Source organism: Papio anubis, chromosome 16, assembly GCF_008728515.1.
Source record: "Papio anubis isolate 15944 chromosome 16, Panubis1.0, whole genome shotgun sequence".
Classification (NCBI taxonomy): Eukaryota; Metazoa; Chordata; class Mammalia; order Primates; family Cercopithecidae; genus Papio; species Papio anubis.
This window is the reverse complement of record NC_044991.1, coordinates 14185716-14209155: the sequence shown is the minus strand read 5'-3', so window position 1 is coordinate 14209155 and position 23440 is coordinate 14185716. Positions and strand designations below refer to the sequence as shown.

General features: G+C 52.5%; 1 protein-coding gene across 1 annotated transcript; it reads right to left on the bottom strand.

Moving 5' to 3' along the window:
• Nucleotides 1-345: 345 nt before the first annotated feature.
• Nucleotides 346-20353, bottom strand: FOXRED2 (FAD dependent oxidoreductase domain containing 2). The gene is made up of 8 exons (XM_021921508.2): nt 19172-20353; nt 17787-18038; nt 17371-17640; nt 14485-14651; nt 10278-10443; nt 8241-8482; nt 5932-6102; nt 346-1574 (listed from the first exon to the last, which is right to left on the bottom strand). Exons 1-8 carry the CDS (start codon nt 19696-19698, stop codon nt 1315-1317), a joined length of 2055 nt encoding a protein of 684 aa, XP_021777200.1. The 5' UTR covers nt 19699-20353; the 3' UTR covers nt 346-1314.
• Nucleotides 20354-23440: the final 3087 nt, after the last annotated feature.

The window sequence follows — 23440 nt, the reverse complement described above, 5'->3', positions numbered from 1 at the left end:
TGCAACCGCTGCCTCCCGGGTTTAAGTGATTCTCCTGCCTCAGCCTCTCAAGTAGCTGGGATTATAGACATGTGCCACCACGCCTGGCTAATTTTGTATTTTTACTAGAGATGGGGTTTCTCCATGTTGGTCAGGCTGGTCTCAAGCTCCTGACCTAAGTGCTGCGATTGTCCTTGGAATTCTGAGTGGATCCATGAAGAGCTAGTAAGAACCAGTGAAAAAGCAATCACCTATGATCCTGGGCTTTGAAAAATCACTGTGATTATAGTATGCCCTTATAAATGAGACTAAGATGCCTGATGGGAGAATGCAGACTGCTGGTGAGGAAGGACAATGAAGCAGAGACTAGGAACCAAATTCATCATCATTATCACATAAAGGCATTAGGAAATGTCACCTTACACATGGTGAGCACATATGGGTGCCCACCACAGAGACAGCAGGATAAGTTTTACAAAACTTGACCAGGCAAGTTAGAAGCAAGGCGTGGTTAGGATGGCAGAGGGCAGGGAGTAGGGTGGGGGAGAACAGCCAGCTGGAAGATGAGTCAGGGGGTGCAACTGGGGAGAGCAGCTCTGAATCTTGCTGCTCAAGGAGAAAGTTGCTGAGATAAGATGGCTTTCAGGGAGCTGTCCTATTGCTGCTGGAGAGCAGCCTGCTGGGCCTACGATGATAAGCAGGGCTGACCCTCTTGGGCTCCGTAGCTAAGTTCAAACACTGCTGAAAATGGGGCGGAGTTGAGGCAGTGTGTGGCAAGTGACACAGACGGGGACTTGCAGCTGGGGGTCCCTGGGAATTACTTGACATCTCTCAGCTGGTGTCTTCAGCAGTCTGGGGCAACAATCGCAACTGCCCATGATGGTTGTTGAGGATATGAGAGCTTTTGTTTTAAAGCACTTGCCACAAACCCTTAAGATGCAGATGGGTCTCCCCTGTGAAGCGCTCCACAGGCGGGACACAGGCCCATCTGAGGAGGGGCCTGGAAGGAAGAGGAGCACTTGAGAGGGGGCAGAACCAGGCTGGCCTGGGGCTCAGCGATCGCTCCACTGCAGAGAAGCTGGGCTGAGGAAGGCAGCTCACACCTGGTGGAGGATGCCCTTCTTCTGCCCCCGGACAGGAGGGAGGAGACCACCATATCCCCGACTTGCAGCCCTCACGTGCTGTCTGGTGGCTTTGGTGCAGTCACTGCCATGATCTGAGTGGTCTTTGGCAATCACGCACCGGTGGGAGCGTGAGGTTGCGGGGAAAGAGGAACTGACCATGGGCCTGGGTGGGGAGGCCTGGCCACTGTGCCCACAGCCTAGGAAGGGACAGTCAGAGCTCCTCCTTGTTGCTATCGAGGGACTGGGCCAGAGGCCCTGGAGCCAGGGGGGCACCTAGTAGCTCTTGGTCGCCAGGATGCTGGCTGCTGTCCTCCAGGTCCCTGCCCGTGGGGGCATCGTCCCGTAGGAGCCTGCTCTCCACTCTGTGCTGCCGAAGGCTCTCGGTACTCACGAGTCCCTGCATCCTCAGGTACCCCTGCTGGCAAAAGGGTGGCAGCTTCTGGCGCGTGAGGGCGAACAGGAAGCAGGACTCTACACAAAAGCAAAACGAAGAGAATGAGCCAGGCTGGGATGGGTGGGGAGGGGTGCAGGAAGGGGAGCTGCCAATGCCAGGTGTGGAGGCTTCACTGCGGGCCTCGCCTGGTATCTTCCATCCCTTGAAACTGGGAGCTGACCTTTCTGGGCATCACACATCCAACTTGAGTAGGTCATGAATCATGACCCTCCACGAGGCTCCAGGGCAGGGGACTGCCTTGACACTCTGGAAGAAAAAGGCTCCAAAATGAAAGCAAACCACAGCAATGCCTCAGCTCCCAGAGATCAGGGCTGAGCCTGGGGCTCTGCAGGCGGCCACACAGGGGTTAGGGCTCTGACCCTCATGACCCTGCACTCGGCCTGGTGCAGCTGGGAACTCAGTGGTCAGTCCCACTGTGAGCTCAGATCTGCCTGCAAAGATGCATTCCCTCCACGTTTGAGTTGCAAATACCACGTGCAAAGTTCTGATCTAAACAGTGTGGGGATAGAAAGATAAACGGGTATATCCTCACCGATCCCACAACAGAAAGCTGGTGCATGCATCAAATTTGTCCAATCAAAAGATAGCTGTGGATACTTATCATGTAGAAATATGAAGAAACGGCCAGGCGTGGTGGCTCACGCCTTAATCCCAGAACTTTGGGAGGCCGAGGTGGGTGGATCGCCTGAGGTTAGGACTTCGAGACCAGCCTGGCCAACACAATGAGAAAGAAACCCCGTCTCTAGTAAAAATACAAAAATTAGCCAGGCGTGGTGATGAACGCCTGTAGTCCCAGCTACTCGGGAGGCTGAGGCAGGAGAATCACTTGAATCCAGGAGGCAGAGGTTGCAGTGAGCCGAGATCATGCCACTGCACTCCAGCCTGGGCGGCAGAGCGAGACTCTGTCTCAAAAAAAAAAAAAAAAAAAGAAATATGAAGAAACAACCAAAAGAAGCCGTGCGGAGAGAGAAGCTACTAAAAGGAACAACCACTAGGGCTAGGAGTTCCTTGTGGGAATGAGAATGAAGGTAGGGAATAGGCAAGGTGGGTGATATAGTTTGGGTCTGTGTCCCCACCCAAATCTCATGTTGAAATGGAATCTCTAATGCTGGAGGTGGGGCTGTTGGGAGGTGACTGCATCATGGGAACGGTTTTTTTTTTTTTTTTTCTTAAGGCAGAGTCTCCCTCAGTGACACGATCCTGGCTCACTACAACCTCTGCCTTCTGGATTCAAGTGACTCTCCTGCCTCAGGCTCCCCAGTAGCTGGGACTACAGGTGCCTGCCACCACACCCAGCTAATTTTTTTGTTTTTTAAATAGAGACTGGGTTTCACCATGTTGGCCTGGCTCGTCTCGAACTCCTGACCTCAAGTGATCAGCCTGTCTCGGCTTCCCAAAGTGCTGGGACTACAGGCGTGATCCAGCATCCAGAAATAGATGCTGCCATGTGTCCTATACAGCCTGCAGAACTGTGAGTCAATTAAACCTGTTTCTTTGTAAGTTACACAGTCTCAGGTATTTTTTTATAGCAATGTGAGAACAGACTAATACAGTGAGAAAAAGTCTTTTAGCCAAGTACTTATAAGACTTTAAACAAACAGAAAAGCTGACGCAGATATGGGCTCAGCCTTCTGAGGGCGTCAGAGACAAGAAGGGCAGACGGAGAGTCCGGAATGGGCTGGAGTCCTTCTGTAACTCTGAGCGAGCCTTCTCGCCTCCCTGAGCCCCTCTATCTCAAGTGAAAAATGGGCACCGTACAAAGGATGTCGTGAGGCTTCCATGGGTGACCAGGCTGAAAGGTGCTCCAGAAATATGACTTCCTGTTTATTTCTGACTTTTATCATGGAGGCCCCTGGCTGGCCAGGTCATGGCAATACTCTCCAAGCAGGGAAGACAGCAGATGCACGAGAGGACAGCGGGAAGACTGGGAGGGCAGCAAGATGGCCGTTTGAGGCCGAGCCCGTGATTGGCTCAAAATATAATCAACACTTTAGGAGGCAGGCGGGTGGATCATGGGAGTCCAGGAGATCCCGAGACTATCCTGGCTAACACGGTGGAAACCCGTCTCTACTAAAAAATACAAAAAAAAATTAGCGGGCGTGGTAAGCGAGGCCACTGTAGTCCCAGCTACTTAGGAGAGGAAGCTGAAGCGGAGAATGAAGCGTGAACCCAGAGCGGAGCTTGCAGTGAGCCGAGATTGGCGCCCGCTGCACTCAACCTGGGGAACCCTGCGCCGAGACTCCGTTTCAAAATGGCCGTTTGGCAGGCACCACCTTCTGACGACATCATCCCCTCTGCAGGGGCTCAGCAGAATCTCGGGCCAGCACTAGCAGCTGCACATCAGCTACAGAACGGAGGGACGGCTGCCACTATGCCGACTACTGCTCTGGTATTCTCAGTCAAGGCAGCCGTGGCCTGTACAGTTAAACAGTGTCTAGAAAGTGGGAGATAGGAGGCTAAAGGGCCTGGGATGATGCGTCGGTGGAACCCACAACTCAGGGTTGGAATTCACTCCATCACATACCCTGGCATTTTTGTTGTTTGTTGTTGTTTTTGAGAGGCAGTCTTGCTCTGTTGCCCAGGCTGGAGTGCAGTGGCATGATCTCGGCTCACTGTAACCTCCGCCTTCCGGGTTCAAGCGGTTCTCCCGCCTCAGCCGGCCGAGTAGCTAGGATTACAGGCGCCCGACACCACCCCCAGCTAATTTTTGTACTTTTAGTAGAAATGGGGTTTCACCATGTTGGCCAGGGCTGGTCTTGAACTCCTGACCTCAGGTGATTCACCCACCTCGGTCTCCCAAAGTGTTGAGATTACAGGCGTGAGCTATTGCACCTGGCCTAAAAGTGTATTTTTTGAGAAGGTGTGCATTTGCTTCTGTGATTTCTACAGCCCAATGATCTCATGAAGTTTGGCCCCAAATTTACACAAGTGGGGCCTACTGGTTGGATATTTTCAGAGATTTTCTCTCCCACTCTATCTAGGACCAAAACCATGCGTCTCATCTATTTCCTCCCTCGGAGGGTTTTGGCTCCCAGCTTTCCTACTGAGATCCAAGCTTTATTTGCGTATCTCTAAACAGGCCTCCCATCCTGCTCTAGCTCTGTCTTCCACCCCAAGGGGTGGTCTATTAAAACCCAGACTCTGGGCTCTTGACGACTGGCAGGGGTCCAGCTCAGCAGGTTTAGTGCTTTTTTCAGGTCTGGCCTCTGGGGAGTGGCCTTATTTCCCTGCCAGTTCTTTATGTATACATAGATATCTCTCTCTCTCTAGCCCCTGCTAACCTTTTCCTTTTTTTTGAGACAGGGTCTCGCTGTATTGCCCAGGCTGGAGTGCAGTGGCGTGATCTCGGCTCACTGTAAGCTCTGCCTCCTGGGTTCGCGCCATTCTCCTGCCTCAGCCTCCCGAGCAGCTGGGACTACAGGCGCCAGCCACAATGCCCGGCCAGTTTTTTTGCATTTTTAGTAGAGACGGGGTTTCACCGTGTCAGCCAGGATGGTCTCAATCTCCTGACCTCGTGATTTGCCCACCTCGGCCTCCCAAAGTTCTGGGATTACCGGTGTGAGCCACTGCGCCCAGCCCCCTTTTTATTTTTTTTGAGACGGAGTTTCGCCTTTGTCACCCAGGCTAGAACACAGTGGTAGATCGTGGCTCACTGCAATCTCCGCCTCCCGGGTTCAAGCAATTCTCCTGCCTCAGCCTCCCGAGTAGCTGGGGCTACAGGCGCGCTACCATGCCTGGCTAATTTTTGTATTTTTAGTAGAGATGTGGTTTCACCATGTTGGTCAGGCTGGTCTCGAACTCCTGACCTTGTGATCCACCTGCCTTGGCCTCCCAAAGTGCTAGGATTACAGGTGCGAGCCACGGTGCCTTGCCCTGTTAATTCTTTTGAAAAGACATATTATCGGCTGGGAGCGGTGGCTCACGCTTGTAATCCTAACACTTTGGGAGGCTGAGGCAGGCTGATCACAAGGTCAGGAGTTCGAGATCAGCCTGGTCAATATGGTGAAACCCTGTCTCTACTAAAAAATACAAAACTTAGTCAGGCATGGTGGCATGCACCTGTAGTCCCAGCTTCTCAGGAGGCTGAGGCAGGAGAATTGCTTGAACCCGGGAGGTGGAGGTTGCAGTGAGCTGAGATTGCGCCACTACACTCCAGCCTGGGCAACAGAGTGAGACTCTGTCTCAAAAAAAAAAGAAGATACATTATCCAGTATTTTTAGGTATACTGTAATTTAGCCCACGGCATTGTCAGGAATGGTAGTCTGGGGTTTGGATTTCCAGATATGGGTCCTGAAACTCCACGGGGCTTGGGTGTCTGCGACCTTTTTTCAACCTCGAGCTTAGACCCTTTGTCCTTCTGGGAGCTTAAATTACCTGCATAGAAGCTTCGCAAATCGGTGTCCAAACAGTTCTCCAGGAAGCGCCTCAGAGGTAGGATGTGCCCGATTGGGGCAGTCCAGTCTGTTAAGAAGTCTTCCACGATGTGATGGATGGCTGTGGGCCGAGGCAGGGGCCAGTGTGCAGGGCGGAACCTCACCTCCTGTTCTGTGGGGAGGAGAGAGGGGCCACGTCAGAGCCGCGAGGCTGGGCTTCCCCTCCTTGGGCCGACACAGCACGGATCCCACACAGCCCAAACACTGCCCTCACTCGCTCGTGCTCGGCTTTCCCGACAGCCTCCCAAGCTGGGCTGTGGTCAGCCTGTTCAAGAGCCACCTGCAGATATTTGAAAGGCTGCCATGAGGAAGAGGAACTAGGCTTTTCCCTTGTGGTTTCGGAAGGCAGTGCTGTAACTAGTAACTTCAGGCTGGCGTTTCTCTAACACTCACATGGACTGAGATCTATTGTGCTGCTTCATTTTTATTTTTTATTATTATTCGAGACAGAGTCTCACTCTATTGCCCAGGCTGTAGTGCAGTGGCACAATTTAGGCTCACTGCAACCTCCACCTCCTGGGTTCAAGCGATTCTTGTTCCTCAACCTCCAGAGAAGCTGGGTTTACAGGCACCCGCCACCACACCCAGCTAATATTTTACATTTTTAGTAGAGATGGGGTTCTAGTCTCTACCATGTTGGCCAGGCTGGTCTCAAACTCCTGACCTCAGGTGACCCAGCTGCCTCAGCCTCCCAGAGTGCGGGGATTACAGGCGTGAGCCACTGCGCCTGGCTGTGGCTGCTTTCAAACTGGCCTTTCTGTGAGAAGACTCAGAGGTGAGGCGAGGGGTCTCAGCACTCATCTAGTTCAGCTTCCCGCTGCTGTGGACTCCCTTCTGTGGTGTCCCAGTCAGACGGCCATCGAGTCATGACTTGGCCATCGCTATTCTGGGAAACCTGAATTTGGAGGTGACCAATTCCCCCACTGAACAGCTTTAACTTTTTTTTTTGAGACAGAGTCTCGCTCTGTCGCCCAGGCTGGAGTGCAGTGGCACAATCTTGGCTCACTGCAGCCTCTGCTTCCTGGATTCAAGCGATTCTCCTGCCTCAGCCTCCCTAGTAGCTGGGACTACAGACGCCCGCCATCATGCCCGACTAATTTTTGTATTTTTATTAGAGACGGGGTTTCACTATATTGGCCAGGATAGTCTCAACCTCCTGACCTCGTGATCCGCCCACCTTAGCTTCCCAAAGTGCTGGGATTACAGGCGTGAGCGACTGCGATCAGCCTGTTTTTTTTTTTTTTTTTTTTTGAGAAAGTCTTGCTCTGTAGCCCAGGCTGGAGTGCAGTGGCGTCATCTTGGCTCACTGCAACCTCCGCCTCCTGGATCCTAGTTCAAGCAATTCTCCTGCCTCAGCCTCCTGAATAGCTGGGATTATAGGCATGTGCCACCATGCCCAGCTAATTTTTGTATTTTTTTCACGTTTTTAGAGATGGGGTTTCACCATTTTGGCCAGGCTGGTTTGGCCAGGCTGGTCTTGAACTCCTGACCTTGTAATCCGCTTGCTTTGGCCTCTCCAAGTGCTGAGATTACAGGCGTGAGCCACTGTGCCCAGCCTCTTAGTGCCTGCACCCCTGCACCCCTGTCGCTGCTACCTGCTGACATGACTTCTGCCTTTGGGAACAACCCGTTTAAACCACCCTCTTCCACCCGACTGCCCTTCAAGCTCTGAAGCAGGGGGTGCGTTCCCGAGGTTGTTCATTTATCAGTAGCTACTCTGTGCCTGCACCGGGCTGGCATTCTGTGTATGCTGTCAGAGTTAACCTCATGGAACCCTACAAGAAAGGTACTGTCGTAATCCCCATTTTACAGAGGGGAGGTTGAGGCTCAGAGAGGTTAAGTAATGGTCCAAGGTCACACAGTAACAAAAGGACAGGCCCAGGGATTTTGCCCAGTTTCTCTGTACCATGTTAACGAGCTCTGGTTCCCTCACTCTTCAGACCCCTCCCACCCCACCATGGTCAGCCTCCTCTGGAGACCTGCAGCAGGGCCGTGTCCCTCTTACTACACGGTGGCTGGCGGAGAGCACGACACTCCCCACGTGTCCTGTGTCGGTCACAGTATGTGTCAGAATCTGGAAGCATCATTTATCGTTCTCGGACCTTCTGCCCAAGTGGTCTCTAGGCGGAGTGCCGCAGCCGTCCCCCGGTCAGCTGAGCGTGTGTGTGAAGGTTTCAGGGTGGGTGACAACCCTGCAGAGGGTGAGGTCTGAGGAGCCCACAGGTTGGGGGAGGGCAGAGACCTGCTCACCGGTGGGGAGGTATCTGTAGTAGTAGATGACAGGATGGAGGAAGTTAGACTGCCAGGCGTCTTCCGTGTGCCCCACAGACCGGTCATCAAAGAAGACGTCCTTGTCGGGGCCAGAGAAATTTCTGCCGTATTCCATGTTGATGACGAAGAGCCCGTGCCTTGCCTTCCTCCCTGTGAGTGTCTCCAGTTGGGCCAGCATCTGTATGGGGAACTCCTCCAGGTACTCAAAGGCCATGGCATTCCTGGGAGAATGGCAACACGGGGGAGGCCCTCAGTGCTGTGGCAGAGGTGAGGGGTGCGGCACGGGGTAAGCATGCGTGTGTGCGTGTGTATCTCCCCTCTAAGGAGCGTCAATCAAGCAGTGCACCCCTCACTTAACATTACCGTTTCAGCTGAGCTCTCACACACATGTGGGGTAGAGTCCAGAAAATTCCATGTAACCTGAATGGGATATCTGGGGAAAGAGTGTCTCAGGCAGAGAGAATAGTCAGGAAAAAGCCCTGAGGAGTATGTGAGCACTTTGTGTTCAAGGAACAGAAGAGGCCGATGTGGCTGAGGGGAGTGAACAAGGGGCAGGGGCAGGAGAGGGGTTCAGAGGCCTGAGAGGTCAGATCAAGGAGGGCTGTGCCTCCCATGACGAGACATGAAGGGTCGTCTGGCCTGAGAAGTGATGCTGCTGGTCGCTGGGGAGGACTAAGCAGAGCTGGGATCAGCGTGCCTCAGGTTTCTAAGGACCACGCTAGTTACTGTGCTAGGAACAGACCCCAGGCCAAGTGGGGCGGCTGTCATATGGGTGCAGGCAGTAGAGCCTAGTGATCGGGACCGAGATGGTGGTGGTAGAGCGGGTGAGAGCTGGCTGGGTTCCAGACATCATCTGAAGGGAGAGGTAACAAGACTTGCCCATTGTTTGCATGTCAGGTGTCATTCGAGACAGGGGTGCCGGGCACGCTGACTCACGCCTGTAATCCCAGCACTTTCGGAGGCCAAGGTGGGTAGATCACCCGAGGTCAGGAGTTTGAGACCAGCCTAGCCAACATGGTGAAACCCAGTCTCTACTAAAAATACAAAATTAGCCGGGTGTGGTGGCATGCGCCTGTAATCCGTTACTCAGGAGGCTGAGACATGAGAATCGCTTGAACCTGGGAGGTGGAGGCTGCAGTGAGCCAAGATCACACCACTGCACTCCAGCCTGGGCAAGACACAGAGAGACTCTGAGTCAAAAAAAAAAAAAAAAATTAGCCGGGCATGGTAGCGGGTGCCTGTGATCCCAGCTACTTGGGAGGCTGAGGCAGGAGAATTGCTTGAACCCAGGAGGTGGAGATTGCAGTGAGCCGAGATCACGCCACTGTACTCCAGCCTGGGTGACAGAGCAAGACTCTGTCTCAAGAAAAAAAAGACAGGGGCAGGGGCATGGAGGGTGACGCGAGGGTTTTGTGCAGAGTACAGCTGTGCTACCTGCATGTCCCTGAACCTGGTATGCTATAGCACGTCCTGCCTTTGGATCGGGCTTTTCCCTCTGACTGAAGGTTGTTCCCCTGCTTCTCCCTGCCACCTGTCTCCCCTTGCCCCTCACCCCTCTGTGCCCTGCACCGTTTCCTTCTCAGGGACTGTCCATCCTCTGTGATCTGCTGCTTATCACTAAATTGACTCTGATGACGGTGGCCGGCAAGGCCCTGGCCTGAGGGAGCTCTGAGATCCACGCGGCTGCCTCTGACTACTGCTCATCCACGTGATGCCAAACACTTTCCACAAGTGACCTTTACTCCTTCCTTTCTTGCTGCAAGGTAGGCACAATTTCCCCATTTTGCAGATGAGGAAGAAGGGCTCAGAGAGGCTCACTAATGTGCCCATGGCCACCCATAGGACTGTCTGTAGAGTTGATAGCACTGTTTTTCCCCAGAACAGACATGTTTCCCCCCAGCAGCCTTCAACTTAGGAAAGAACTGGGCACCCCGCACCTGGAATAGGAAGAGAAGCGCTATGCAGTGTGTGGGGGAAGCTGGGCCGAGGGGAGTAGGACCGGGATAGGCTACTCACTCCTTCAACAGGATGACATCGGCCAGCACACCGAACATCTGGTAGAGCCCAGAAGCCTCGTTCACGCGCCGCACGATGGAGCTGGTCAGCTGTGTGATGGGGAGCTCGGTGGCAGGCCAGGCGACGCTGTGGTGGCGGTGCTCCAGGAGCCGGTGAACAGCACGCACTGGAACAGCCAGAGGAAGGAAGGGCATGCTGCACTTAGGATTTTATCTCTGGTCACTGGGAGGGATGCCCAGGGGATGCCCAGGCCTCATCAACCCCTGAGAACGCCATACACACTGGTCTGCATGGCCCAGAGCAAATGTGTAGGTGGTGAACACATGAGGGGAGGAGATGGCAGCTGCCTTTAAAGCCGGGCCAGCAGGTATGTTCTGGAAAGGACCAGACAATCCATATTCTCTTGCTTTGTGGGTCATACACATACAGCATACAGTGATGCTGCTCACTTCTGCCCCTAGTGTAAAAGCGGCCAAGACAATAGGCAAAGGAGTGAGCACAGCTGGATTTGGTCTCCAGGCCAGAGTCTATCTGCCCTTGCTTCAGGCCATCTGCACGTGGGAGTCCCACTCACCCCACCTCACATAAGGAACATCAAGTCTGACACAGAGCCTTCCCTAGAAACCTTCCCCGCTTCACAGCTCTGTTTCCATCAGAGATGAGCCTATGGAAATCTTTGATTTCGCCCTCTCTTTCACAGCCTAAATCCATCTGTCTCTAAGTTCTTTTTTAAAATATTTTTTATTTATTTTATTTTTTTATTTTTTATTTTTTTGAGATGGAGTCTCGCTCTGTCGCCCAGGCTGGAGTGCAGTGGCGTGATCTCAGCTCACTGCAAGCTCGCCTCCTGGGTTTACACCATTCTCCTGCCTCAGCCTCCCGAGTAGCTGGGACTACAGGCGCCCGCCACCTCGCCCGGCTAGTTTTTTTTTTTTTTTTTTAAGTAGAGATGGGGTTTCACCATGTTAGCCAGGATGGTCTCGATCTCCTGACCTCGTGATCCGCCCGTCTCGGCCTCCCAAACTGCTGGGATTACAGGCTTGAGCCACCGCACCCGGCCATATATTTTATTTTTTTTAAGACAGGGTCTCGCTCTGTTGTCCAGGCTGGAGTGCAGTGGCGCGATCTCAGCTCACTGCAACCTCTGCCTCCCGGATTCCAGGAGGAACTGACTCCCAGAATTGAGTCCAATCCTTTGCCCATACTGTAAGACCCTTCTGCAGTGGTCCTACACCTATTATTATAGTCTTCTAACCTGGAATAAAGTCCACCTTACTGTCTTCATTTTTATTATTATTTTTGAGACAGAGTCTCAATCTGTCACCCAGGCTGGAGCGCAGTGGTGTGATCTTGGCTCACTGCAACCTCCGCTTCCTGGATTGAAGTGATTCTCCTGCCTCAGCCTCCCAAGTAGTAGGGATTACAGGTGTGTGCCACCAAGCCTGGTTAATTTTTGTATTTTTAGTAGAGATGGGTTTCACCATGTTGGTCAGGCTGGTCTCAAACTCCTGACCTAAGTTGATCTGCTGGCCTCGGCCCCCCAAAATGCTGGGATTATAGGCATGAGCCAGCACATCCGGCCTGCCTTACTGTCTTTAAAAAGAAAAAAGAAATATAAACATAGAATGTCTTTGAGTGGCAGAATAAAAGATTACTCCCCCTAGTTCCCTATATTTTCACATTTTTGATGCTCAGGCTAGGCGTGGTGGCTCATGCCTGTAATCCCAACACTCTGGGAGGCTGAGGTAGGTGGATCGCTTGAGCTTCGGAGTTTGAGATCAGCCTGGGCAACATGGCGAAACCTTGTCCCTACCACATAAAAATAAAAACAACAAAATTAGCTGGGTGTGGTGGTGCGTGCCTGAAGTTCCAGCCACTCAGAAGACTGAGGTGGGAGGATGGCTTGAGTCTGGGAAGTTGAGGCTGCAGTGAGTTGAGACGGCGCCATTGTACGTCAGCCTGGGAAACAGGACAAGACACTGTCTCAAAAAATACTACTACTACTAATTTTTTAAAGCTCAGCTGTAAGATTTTGACTCCATTCTTTCAAATAGACTCACCTAACTGAATATTGTATGCCTCACTGAGTGAATTTCAACCAATACCCTGTCCTTCTCAGAAGGTTAACCACAGGAAAGGGAATATCTAATTTTTATTTATTTATTTATTTTTGAGACGGAGTTTCACTTTTTGCCGAGGCCGGAGTGCAACGGTGTGGGCTTGGCTCCCTGCAACCTCCACCTCCAAGGTTCAAGTGATTCTCCTGCCTCAGCCTCCTGAGCAGTTGGGATTATAGGTGGCCGCCGCCACGCCCGGCTAATTTTGTATTTTAATTAGAGATAGGATTTCACCATATTGGCCAGGCTGGTCGCAAACTCCTGCCCTCAGGTGATCCGCCCACCTCAGTCTACCAAAGTGCTGGGATGACAGACGTGACCCACCGCGCCTGGCCACATCTAACATTTTAGACTCCTCTCCATAGAGAGGGCACCGGTTTGCTTTCTATGAAAGAAGAGAAGACCTTTGTAGAAAGTGTCTTTCAAGAAAGCGCCTGGGCCTTGGGAGTTTAATTCTCATGATGGTGAGAAAATCACGAAAACTCTGAGCCTGAGTTTCACACTCTGAGGAAAATGGAGATTTCACACCCACCTTTCGGGGTGTCGGCGGCCCTGCCAGGGTTGTGTTTTCAGTGCTCAGCCCACTGAAGTCACCCAACATGCATGAATTCATTTCTCTCACTTCCTTTTTATTTCCCATTTATTCTTAAAATCGCAAATATCAATTTTTGGTTGGGGATTATTTTAGTGCAATAAATAGAATTATGTTTTTAAAATATATTTGAGTATTTTCTTTGTAAACATTCTCAAGTTAGCAGAAAATTTATACCCTTGGTACTGAGAGTTTTGAAAAAGAACTGATATAATTCAATTGCAATTTTTTTTTTTTTTTGAGACAGAGTTTTGCTCTTGTTGCCCAGGCTGGAGTGCAATGGTGTGATCTCAGCTCACCGCAACCTCCGCCTCCCAGGTTCAAGCGATTCTCCTGCCTCAGCCTCCCGAGTAGCTGGTATTACAGGCATGCGCCACCACACTCGACTAATTTTGTATTTTTAGTACAGACAGAGTTTCTCCATGTTGGTCAGGTTGGTCTCGAATGCCCAACCTCAGGTGATCTGTCTGCCTCGGCTTCCCAAAGTGCTGGGATTACAGGTGTTAGCCACTGCGTCTGGCCCCGATTGCAATTTTTATTGAAATGTGTCAGTACCCAAATTGTCTGTATGGGCATGGAGCTTCATAGCTGCTTGGTGGCCAGGTATTGCCTTATTTAGCCCTCACAATGGACCCACGATGGTGGAGAGTTCACCTCATTTCCATCTGTGATGTTAGGATGTCCATCAGGGGCTTGGAAGCTTCACCTCTAGGACCACCCAGCTGGGGAGGAACCAGGTTCACATTCTTCAAGCTCAGCGTTCCTGCCAACACAGGATACTTAACCTGTCTGGGGCTTATGCACATAACATAGCACTTCCAGATGTATCTACTTTTATGCTTGATTTTAATTTTTTTTGAGACAGGGTCTGACTCTGTTGCCCAGGCTGGTGTGCAGTGCTGTGATCTTGGCTCACTGCAACCTCGACCTCCCGGGTTCAAGCAATTCTCATGCCCCAGCCTCCTGAGTAGCTGGGACTACAGGCATACATCACCACACCTGGCTAATTTTTGTATTTTTAGTAGAGACAGGGTTTCGCCATGTTGCCCAGGCTGGTCTTGAACTCCTGGCCTGAAACAATCCACCTGCCTCGGCCTCCCAAAGTGCTAAGATTATAGGCATGAGCCACCACACCCGGCTTACGCTTGGTTTTATTTTACTTTTTGAGACCGGGTCTTGCTCTGTCGCCCAGGCTGGAGTGCAGTGGCATCATCACGGCTCACTGCAACCTCGACTTCCTGGACTCAAGGGATCCTCCTGCCTCAGCCTCCCAAGTAGCTAGGATTACAGCCGTGGACTTTTACACTTTATCTGATACTTCCCTAGATGTGTCTTCAGACCACAAAAACCTGCTGTCACTTCCCCAAGACGATTTATGACAATGAGCTACTGACAAGCAATCCCCTAATGCTTCTGGACATAGAAGCAGATTTATAAGCCCTGGGATGCTGAGAGTGGCTCTGTCTGGGGACAGTTCTGCCTTCTCAGCTGAGCTCACCTGTATATCGGAATCCGTGGATGAAGCCCCCAGCAGATTTCCGGTAGTCCACCGAGTGGCTGGCGGTACCCAGGATAAACAGACCCCGGCTTCCTTTGGATTCGTAGCTAGCTCGAATTAGCGGGTACTTCTTGCCGAATGCATTTCCCGAGTTAAGTCGGAGGGACCTGTCAGTGGAAAGGGCTGTTGATGAAAATAGCTGCTATGTGGGAGGCACTTATTTAATTAGTTTGAGATGGAGTTTCGCTTGTCGCCCAGGCTGGAGTACAATGGCACGATCTCTGCTCACTGCAACCTCTGCCTCCTGGGTTCAAACTATTCTTCTGCCTCAGCCTCCTGAATAGCTGGGATTATAGGCTCCTGCCACCGTGCCCAGCTAATTTTTATATTTTTAGTAGAGACAAGGTTTCACCACGTTAGCCAGGCTGGCCTCGATATCCTGACCTTATGTGATCCGTCTGCCTCGGCCTCCCAAAGTGCTGGGATGATAGGTGTGAGCCACTGCACCCAGCCAGGAGGCACTTATTACAGTGGCACTTATTACTGGCACTGAGTGTCTTACTTTTCTCGTCTCATTTAAACCTCACCATGACCCTAGCAGATGGGTATTATCATCTCCACTTAAGAGATGAAGTCGGCCGGGCGAGGTGGCTCACTCCTGTAATCCCAGCACTTTGGGAGGCCGAGGCGGGTGGATCACAAGGTCAGGAGTTCGAGACCAGCCTGGCCAACATGGTGAAACCCCACCTTTACGAAAAAATACCCAAAGAGTTAGCTGGGGGTGGCGGTGCATGGCTGTAATTCCAGCTACTTGGGAGGCTGAGGCGGGAGAATCACTTGAACCTGGAAGGCAGAGGTTGCAGTGAGCCAAGATTATGCCATTGCACTCCAGCCTGGGCAACAGAGTGAGACTGTCTCAAAAAAAAAAAAAACAAAACAAAACCAAAAAACCAAAAAAACAAAAAAAAAACAACGAAGTCAGGCCAGATGCAGTGGCTCACGTCTGTAATCCTAGCATTTTGGGAGGCCCATGGAAAGGAGGGTCTGGACAGGCACAACAGCTTCTCCTTTGTCTTTCTGCACCCTGGTCAGAAGGCAAATGAAAGACTGGATGGTGCTTTGATACCAAACCTCCCGAGATAGTTGGCAGCAATATTTAAAGTCTAGGCTTCATAAAACAGCCCTTCAAGATACAATGATAAATAACTTTAGCAACTAACATTTTATTAAGCACATGATATATGCCGAGTACTTTCTCTGATTTAAGAGATCTCTATCTCTTTTGTCTCATTATGTTGCCCAGGTTGGAGTGCAGCTGCTATTCACAGGCATGATCATAGCACACTGCAGCCTTCACCTCCTGGGCTCCAGTGATCCTCCTGCCTCAGCCTCCTGAGTAGCTAGGTACTCATCACTGCACCTAGCTCCCAGCACTTTCTTTCCTTTCTTTCTCTCCCGTCCTCCTTTGTCTCCTCTTTTTTTTTTTTTTTTTTTTTGAGACAAGAGATCTCACACTGTCGCCTGGGCTGGAGTGCACAATGGCGTGATCTTGGCTCACTGCAACCTCCGCCTCCAAGATTCAGGCAATTCTCCTGCCTCAGCCTCCTGAGTAGCTGGGATTACAGGCACATGCCACCATGCCCGGCTAATTTTTTTTCTATTTTTGGTAGAGATGGGGTTTCACTATGTTGGTTAGGCTGGTCTTGGACTCCTGACCTCATGATCTGCCCACCTTGGCCTCCCAAAGTGCTGGGAATACAGGCATGAGCCACTGTGCTCGGCCATCTCTTTTTTTGTTTGAGACAGGGTCTCACTCTGTTGCCTAGGCTGGAATGCAGAGGCATGATCTTAGCTCACCACAGCCTCGACTTTTTGGGCTCAAGCAGTCCTCCCACCTCAGCCTCCTGAGTAGCTGGGACCACAGGCATGTGTCAACATACCTGGCTAATTTTTGTATTTTTTGTAGAGATGGGGTTTCACCATGTTGCCTAGGCGAGTCTTGAACTTCTGAACTGAAGTAATATGCCCGCCTTGGCCTCCCAAACTGCTGGGATTACAGGTGTGAGACCATGAGCCACCATGCCTGGCATCTGCGCACATTCGTCTTATTTTGAGACGGGGTCTTGCTCTGTTGCCCAGGCTGGAGTGCAGTGACGTGATCTCAGCTCACTGCAACTTCCACTTCCCAGGTTCCAGCGATTCTCCCACCTCAGCCTCCCAAGTAGCTGGGATTACAGGCACCCACCACCACGCCTGGTTAATTTTTTTATATTTTTAGTACGGACGGAGTTTCACCATGTTGGCCAGGCTGGTCTCGAACTCCTAACCTCAAGTGATCTGCCTGTCTTGGCCTCCCTAAGTGCTGGGGTTATAGGTGTGAGCCACCGCACCCAGCCTCCAAGCACATTCTTATGTTAATCCTCGCAATAACCATATGAGAAAGAAACTTAGAATCCCATTTTAGAGATGAGGATACTGGGCCACAGCCTGGTTAAATAACTTTCAACGAGGTCACAGATTTGGCAAACTGAGAATCTCAAGACAATTCCCGCACCTGTGCTCTCAGCCACTACGCTACACTGCCTTCCAGCAAATTCCCCTCTGTATTCTCTCTGAGCCGGCCTTTCCATCTCACAGGTGGAGGCTCCCAATGCCGATGAAGATCTGCTGGTACTGCTCTAGGACCAAGGTTCCTCAGGGCCACCTGGGACCCTCAATGGTCAGAGAGCTCATGTCCTGGAGGGAAACCAGGCAGCACTCACATCCATTCTTAGGGTGCTGTCCTGAGAGCTCTGTCGCCAGCCTACTGAACAGCCAGTCTGTTCCCCTAGGGAGGGGTCAGGAGGGTTCGCTAGGAGAGCCCACCTCCTCCCGCATGGAACTCACTTATTGAAAATGGAGAAGTCAAAGTTCCAGCCCAGGCAGCGGATGACTCGGTCATAGGGCACGCGCATGGCAAAGTTGTCATTGTCGTCCTGGGGGAGGGTGATGGCGTCGGCACTCTGGTTGGTGCTGGCTTCTTCCAGGAAGAATTTCAGGGTGACATGGAACTTGCCTTTGCTATCCTTCAGGATGGCCAGATCCCTCAGGTCAGACTCGAGCAGCCCATCCAGGGACTTCAGCTGGTAGGTATCCAGCAGGCCATTGTTGATGGCTCTGGGCCCACAGAGAATGCAGGGAGAGAGACTCAGAGGAAAGCTGGGCAGTGCAGCTGGGGTCAGGAAGGGCAGGGGAGGGTTGGGGAGGCTCTTTCCACACTCTGGACTCCCAGCACAGAACACACACGCAGGGATGTGGCCTACCTGAGGTCTCCAACGTAGTGGGTGGCCCAGGACAGACGGACCCGGGAGCGGCTGAGCATGTGGATAAAGTTTGTGACACCCAAGATGTTCTCTGCCGTCTCAAAGGCTGAGTTCCCACGGCCCAGGATCAGCACATTCTGGCCTATAAAGTCCTCAGGGTCTATGGACACAGACTCGTAACCCTCCACATTTTCAGAGCCAGGGAAGTCAACCTGGTTGGGGACTGATAAGCCAGTGGCTACAAGGAGGACGCTGCAGGCAGGGACAAAGGAAGGATGGCTTAGTCTCTTAGCTATAAGATCACTAAGTGAAAACCACTCCCTGGACCCACGCACCCACCTGCCTCACTCCAACCACTGGCCGCTAAAAGAAAATAGGACATTCATTCATTCATTCGTTAATTCATTCATTTGTTTACGCCCTCACTCCAGTGCACTTGAGAGGCTCTGCCCTTGCCTCTCCCTGAGCTCACAGTATTTTCCCTAGCACTGTACTGGGGGTTAATTTTGCTCTGTGAGAGAGGAGAAGATGACATTATGAGAAATGGAGAATTCACCTAACTTTGCACACAACAGTCAGACCAGGTATCATCACCCTTGGTGATGAAAGGAAACCTGATGTTCTACTTTCCCCTTTCTGAGTTCTCTGACGGATGCATCTATCTACTGAGCAGTAATTCTGTACCAGACCCTGTACTAAGTGTATCTGTGCACCATCTTACTGACTCCTCCAAGCAACCTGGAGGTGGTACATGGCCTGCTTTACAGGTGAGGAGGCACAGGCTCTTCAGGTTCGTGGCCTAAAAGCTTGTAAAGGCAGCAGAGCCAGAGTCTAAACACATATAGGCCTGATTTCAAAGTCCTGCTCCTTCCATTGGTAAGGATCGCCATCCAGGGGAGGGCAGCTGGGGACTTAGATCCTGTCGGCCTGCAGAAGAATGCTTTGATCACAGGGTGGTTTCAAAAATAGAATCGAAGGCTGGGTGCGGTGGCTCATACCTGTAATCCCAGCATTTGAGGAGGCTGAGGTGGGTGGATCTCCTGAGGTCAGGAGTTCAAGACCAGCCTGGCCAACATTGTGAAACCTCATCTCCACCAAAAATATAAAAAATTAGCCAGTTGTGGTGGTGCGTGCCTGTAGTCCCAGCTATTGCGGAGGCTGAGGCAGGAGAATTGCTTGAACCAGGGAGGCGGAGATTGCAGTGAGCCGAGCTTCTGCCACTGCACTCCAGCCTCGGCGACAGAGTGAGACTCCGTCTCAAAAAAAAAAAAAAAGCGAAATACCCATTTTCTTCCATTCCTCCCACACCTACTGGCCAATCAAGGTGTGTGGTTCGTGTGGGGAAGGTCCCAGCTTCTGCAGGTGAGCTCAGGCACAGGCCTTACCTGCACTGGTGCATTTGGCCCTTCTGGTCGGTTAGGATGAAGTAGTGGCCATTCCAGGCCCGTCGGTCCTTGTCCAGAGTGACGTGGGCGATGGTGGTGTTGTACTGGACACGGAGCCCCAGTGTGTCCGCGAAGTCACCCAGGTAGCGCACCATGTCGCGGGCGTCGGGGAAGTAGGCACGTGAGTAGTGTCTGAAGAGCAGCCGGGGGTCGTGGCTGAGCAGAGAGTTCCAGTCGTGGCGGAGGTTGAACTCGGCATTAGCCTTGCCAGTGTACCGCTTGTTGATGCTGATGAGCTTGCGGTGCCGCGGGTAGCGCGTGAAGAAGCTGCCGGGCCGCGGGGCGCGCTCGAACACTTCATAGTCGCGTCCAGCGCGCTGCAGGAAGTAGGCCATCTGCAGGCCCGCGGGCCCAGCGCCCAGCACGCAGTAGTCCCGGCGCGGGGGCACCGACAGCGCTGGGTGCAGGGCGATGGCCAGGAGCAGCCCCGGGGGGCCCCACAGCGGGGCCGCAGCGGAGAGGCCCATCCTGCAGCAGACCAGAGGGGTAAGGCCTCGCACCCGGCCGGGCGGCCGGGAGACACGAGGCCCAGAAAGAGGCGGGGCCTGCGGGAACTCTCACTGCAATCTGCGTCAGGGCCAGGCCCAGAAGCCACGGTCTTCACACAAGCTCATTTGCCCAGACTCCACCGTTTCAAGCTGGGACCTGGGGCTCCCAGGAATCCCAAGCCCCTCCATCTTAATCTCATTCACGATCTCCTTCCTCAGGGGCACCGGCTCCCCGCTTATAATTGTAGTAACCTCTGCCCTGGGGAAGGAGAGGGTGCTCCCCAGTTTTCCCCTAATTGGAGGGTGCCCAACACTCCTTTGAACCACCCGTCAGGCTGGACCTTCCAGAGGTGCACTTCGCCTTGGCCCGGCTCCAATGCCCGGGCTGGAGTCTGAAGGGGGTGTGGCCTGCGTGTGCCCCGCCCCCTGCCAGGCTCCGCGCGCCCCAGACTGTTCGGCCACGTGACAGGGATGCCCCGCACACCTGCTGCCCGCCAGCTTGCGCTTCAGGAGCCGCCAGGTCCCCACGCCCGCAGCTCCGGCCTCCCCGCTTCCGACCGACCCCCGAGAAGCACGCGAACCTCCCAGCCGCTCCGACTGCAGCCGGTGGTCTAATGAGGCCGCGCTTGGCTTGCTCGCTCCGCGGCGGCCCCGCCCCTCGCGCCCGGACCAATGGCAGGGGGCGGGGTCACGTGCGCGGCGCACTGCACGCCGGGACAAGTTGGCGGGCTGCAGGCTCCGGGCTCGGCGCGCTGGAGAGGCGCGCACATGCTGCGTGCGCTGCTCTGAGGGCTGGCAGAGGGGCCTGGGGCTGGCGCGCACCGGCTGGGGTGGAAGGTCTGGAGATCCGGGATGGGGAACTGGGTCCTTCTTTTTAAAATGTGCCTCTCTACACGGAGGGAGGGAGCACGTGATTTTTGGAGCTAATCCTACCTCTCATATTCCATGAATGTAGCCAAACACTTAAACTAGTTGGCCTACCCAGTTTTGTGGGACTGGAAACCAGTGTGGTGGAGCCAGGACGGATAAGCCAATTAACAAGCGTTTGCAGCAGTGACTCAGTGTACTGCTTACCAAGTAACATACACGACTGTCTTGATCTTCCACCAAACAGGAGAGGCGGGCAAGGCATTGTTTCCGACGTTTGGTGGCTAACTGGTCAAATGGAGACATAGGGATGAAGGGATATGTTTGCAATCACAGGAAGTGGAGCCTGGAATTAAAACTCAGTGGAGGCAAGATAAATGGCAGGAGGGAGATAACGTGAACTGGATGATCAAGGTTGGCTTTCCAGGGGTGGCATGTGGCCACTGCATGAGATTTACATGGGAAGAAATACGAGGTCAGCGTAGGAACCTTCAAAGTCCAGTGAAATGGGGCTGAGTGTTCTTGTGGTAAGGGCAGGTGGAAAGAACTGCGAGCTTGCAGCTTTGCATGGCTGGAGATGTTTTCTTTTCCTTCTTCTTTTGAGACGGAGTCTCGGAGTCTCGCTCAGTCACCCAGGCTGGAGTGCAGTGGCGCGATCTCGGCTCACTGCAAGCTCCGCCTCCCGGGTTCACGCCATTCTCCTGCCTCAGCCTCCCGAGTAGCTGGGACTTACAGGCGCCCGCCACTACGCCCAGCTAGTTTTTTTGTATTTTTTTTAGTAGAGACGGGGTTTCACCGTGTTAGCCAGGATGGTCTTGATCTCCTGACCTCGTGATCTGCCCGTCTCGGCCTCCCAAAGTGCTGGGATTACAGGCGTGAGCCACCGCGCCCGGCCAAGATTCTTTTAATTAAACATCGTAGCTGGGGACTCCTTAGAAAAACTTCCCTGACCTCTCAGGCCTACAAGTACCTACCAAAGAATGTCATTTACTTTTTTTTTTCTTTGAGACGGAGTCTCACTCTGTCGCCCAGGCTGGAGTGCAGTGGCGCTATCTTGGCTCACTGCAAGCTCCGCCTCCTGGGTTCACGCCATTCTCCTACCTCAGCCTCCCGAGTAGCTGGGACTACAGGAGACCGCCGCCACGTCTGGCTAATTTTTTATATTTTTAGTAGAGACGGGGTTTCACCGTGTTAGCCAGGATGGTCTCAATCTCCTGACCTTGTGATCCGCCCGCCTCGGCCTCCCAAAGTGCTGGGATTACAGGCGTGAGCCACCGTGTCCGGCCGAATGTCATTTACTTTCTTTAGTCTGTGTCAACATCAGAGAAAAGCTCCTTCAGCAGAAATTGTCCAGTATCTGTCATACGGAAGTTCAGGTATTTGTTGAATAAGCACTGGAGCCAGAGAGGTTAGGCAAAATACTTTGCCAAAAAAAAAGTAGGGATGTCTTATTTCTTTTTTGAGACAGAGTCTTACTGTAACCCAGGCTGGAGTGCAGTGACACAATTATGGCTCACTGCAGCCCTAACCTCCCAGGCTCACGTGATCCTGGCTTCAGCCTCCCAAAGTGCTAGCATTACAAGTGCCACCATGCCTGGCTAATTTTGGTATTTTTAGTAGAAACGGGGTTTTGCTATGTTGCTCAGGCTGGTCGCGAACCCCTGACCTCAAGTGATCCACCCACCTCAGCCTCCCAAAGTGCCAGGATCATAGGCATGAGCCACTGCACCTGGCTTTTTTTTTTTTTTGATAAAGGGTCTCCTTCTGTCACTTACGCTGGAGTGCAGTGGTGTGATCATAGCTCACTGCAGCCTTGAACTCCTGGGCTCAAGCACTCCTCCCACCTCAGCCTCCTGAGTAGCTGGGACCACAGGTGGAAGCACCATGACTGGCTAATAGTTTATTTTCTTTTTTTTTTTTTTTTTTTGAGACGGAGTCTCGCGCTGTGTCACCCAGGCTGGAGTGCAGTGGCGCGATCTCGGCTCACTGCAAGCTCCGCCTCCCAGGTTCACGCCATTCTCCTGCCTCAGCCTCCGAGTAGCTGGGACTACAGTCGCCCGCCACCACGCCCGGCTAGTTTTTTGTATTTTTAGTAGAGACGGGGTTTCACCATGTTAGCCAGGATGGTCTCGATCTCCTGACCTCGTGATCCACCCGCCTCGGCCTCCCAAAGTGCTGGGATTACAGGCTTGAGCCACCGCGCCCGGCCGGCTAATAGTTTATTTTCTTTTGTGGAGACAGGCCTTGGTCTCCCTGTGTTACCCAGGCTGGTCTCAAACTCCTAGGCTAAACTTATCCTTCTGCCTTGGCCTCCCAAAGTGTTGGGATTAGAGGTTTGAGCCCCCATGCCTGTTTCCTCACCTCATAATGGTACTACTCCTGCCAGCATCACACTTCTGTATGAGGCTTAGATACTACAGAAAGCTCAGCATTAACACCTGGCAGGGTAATTACTCTAGAAAGTGTCCAGAACAGAATAACGTCCACTTATACAGAAGTTTACATACCCTCGGCTGGGTGCGGTGGCTTACGCCTGTAATCCCAGCACTTTGGGAGGCCGAAGCGGGTGGATCACCTGAGGTCAGTTCAAGACCAGCCTGGCCAGTATGGCAAAACCCCGTCTCTACTAAAAATACAAAAATTAGCCAGGCATGGTGGTGCATGCCTGTAATCCCAGCTACTAGGGGGGCTGAGGTAGGAGGATCGTTTCAACCTGGGAGGCAGAGGTTGCAGTGAGCTGAGATTGTGCTACTGCACTCCAGCCAGGGCGACACTCTGTCTCAAAAAAAAAAAAAGTTTACATATCCTAAACATCCAGAGCTCTTATGACACACTGCTTTGTAGGGACAGGCCT

Bases quoted from the DNA above. Each gene is read 5' to 3' on its own strand.
- FOXRED2 (XM_021921508.2), bottom strand. From the start codon at position 19,698: ATGGGCCTCTCCGCTGCGGCCCCGCTGTGGGGCCCCCCGGGGCTGCTC. The intron at 14,652-17,370 runs GTGAGTTCCATG...TTCCACTGACAG, and splicing joins GACTTCTCCATTTTCAATAA to GTCCCTCCGACTTAACTCGG. The intron at 6,103-8,240 runs GTGAGCAGGTCT...TCCTCCCCACAG, and splicing joins CTACAGATACCTCCCCACCG to AACAGGAGGTGAGGTTCCGC.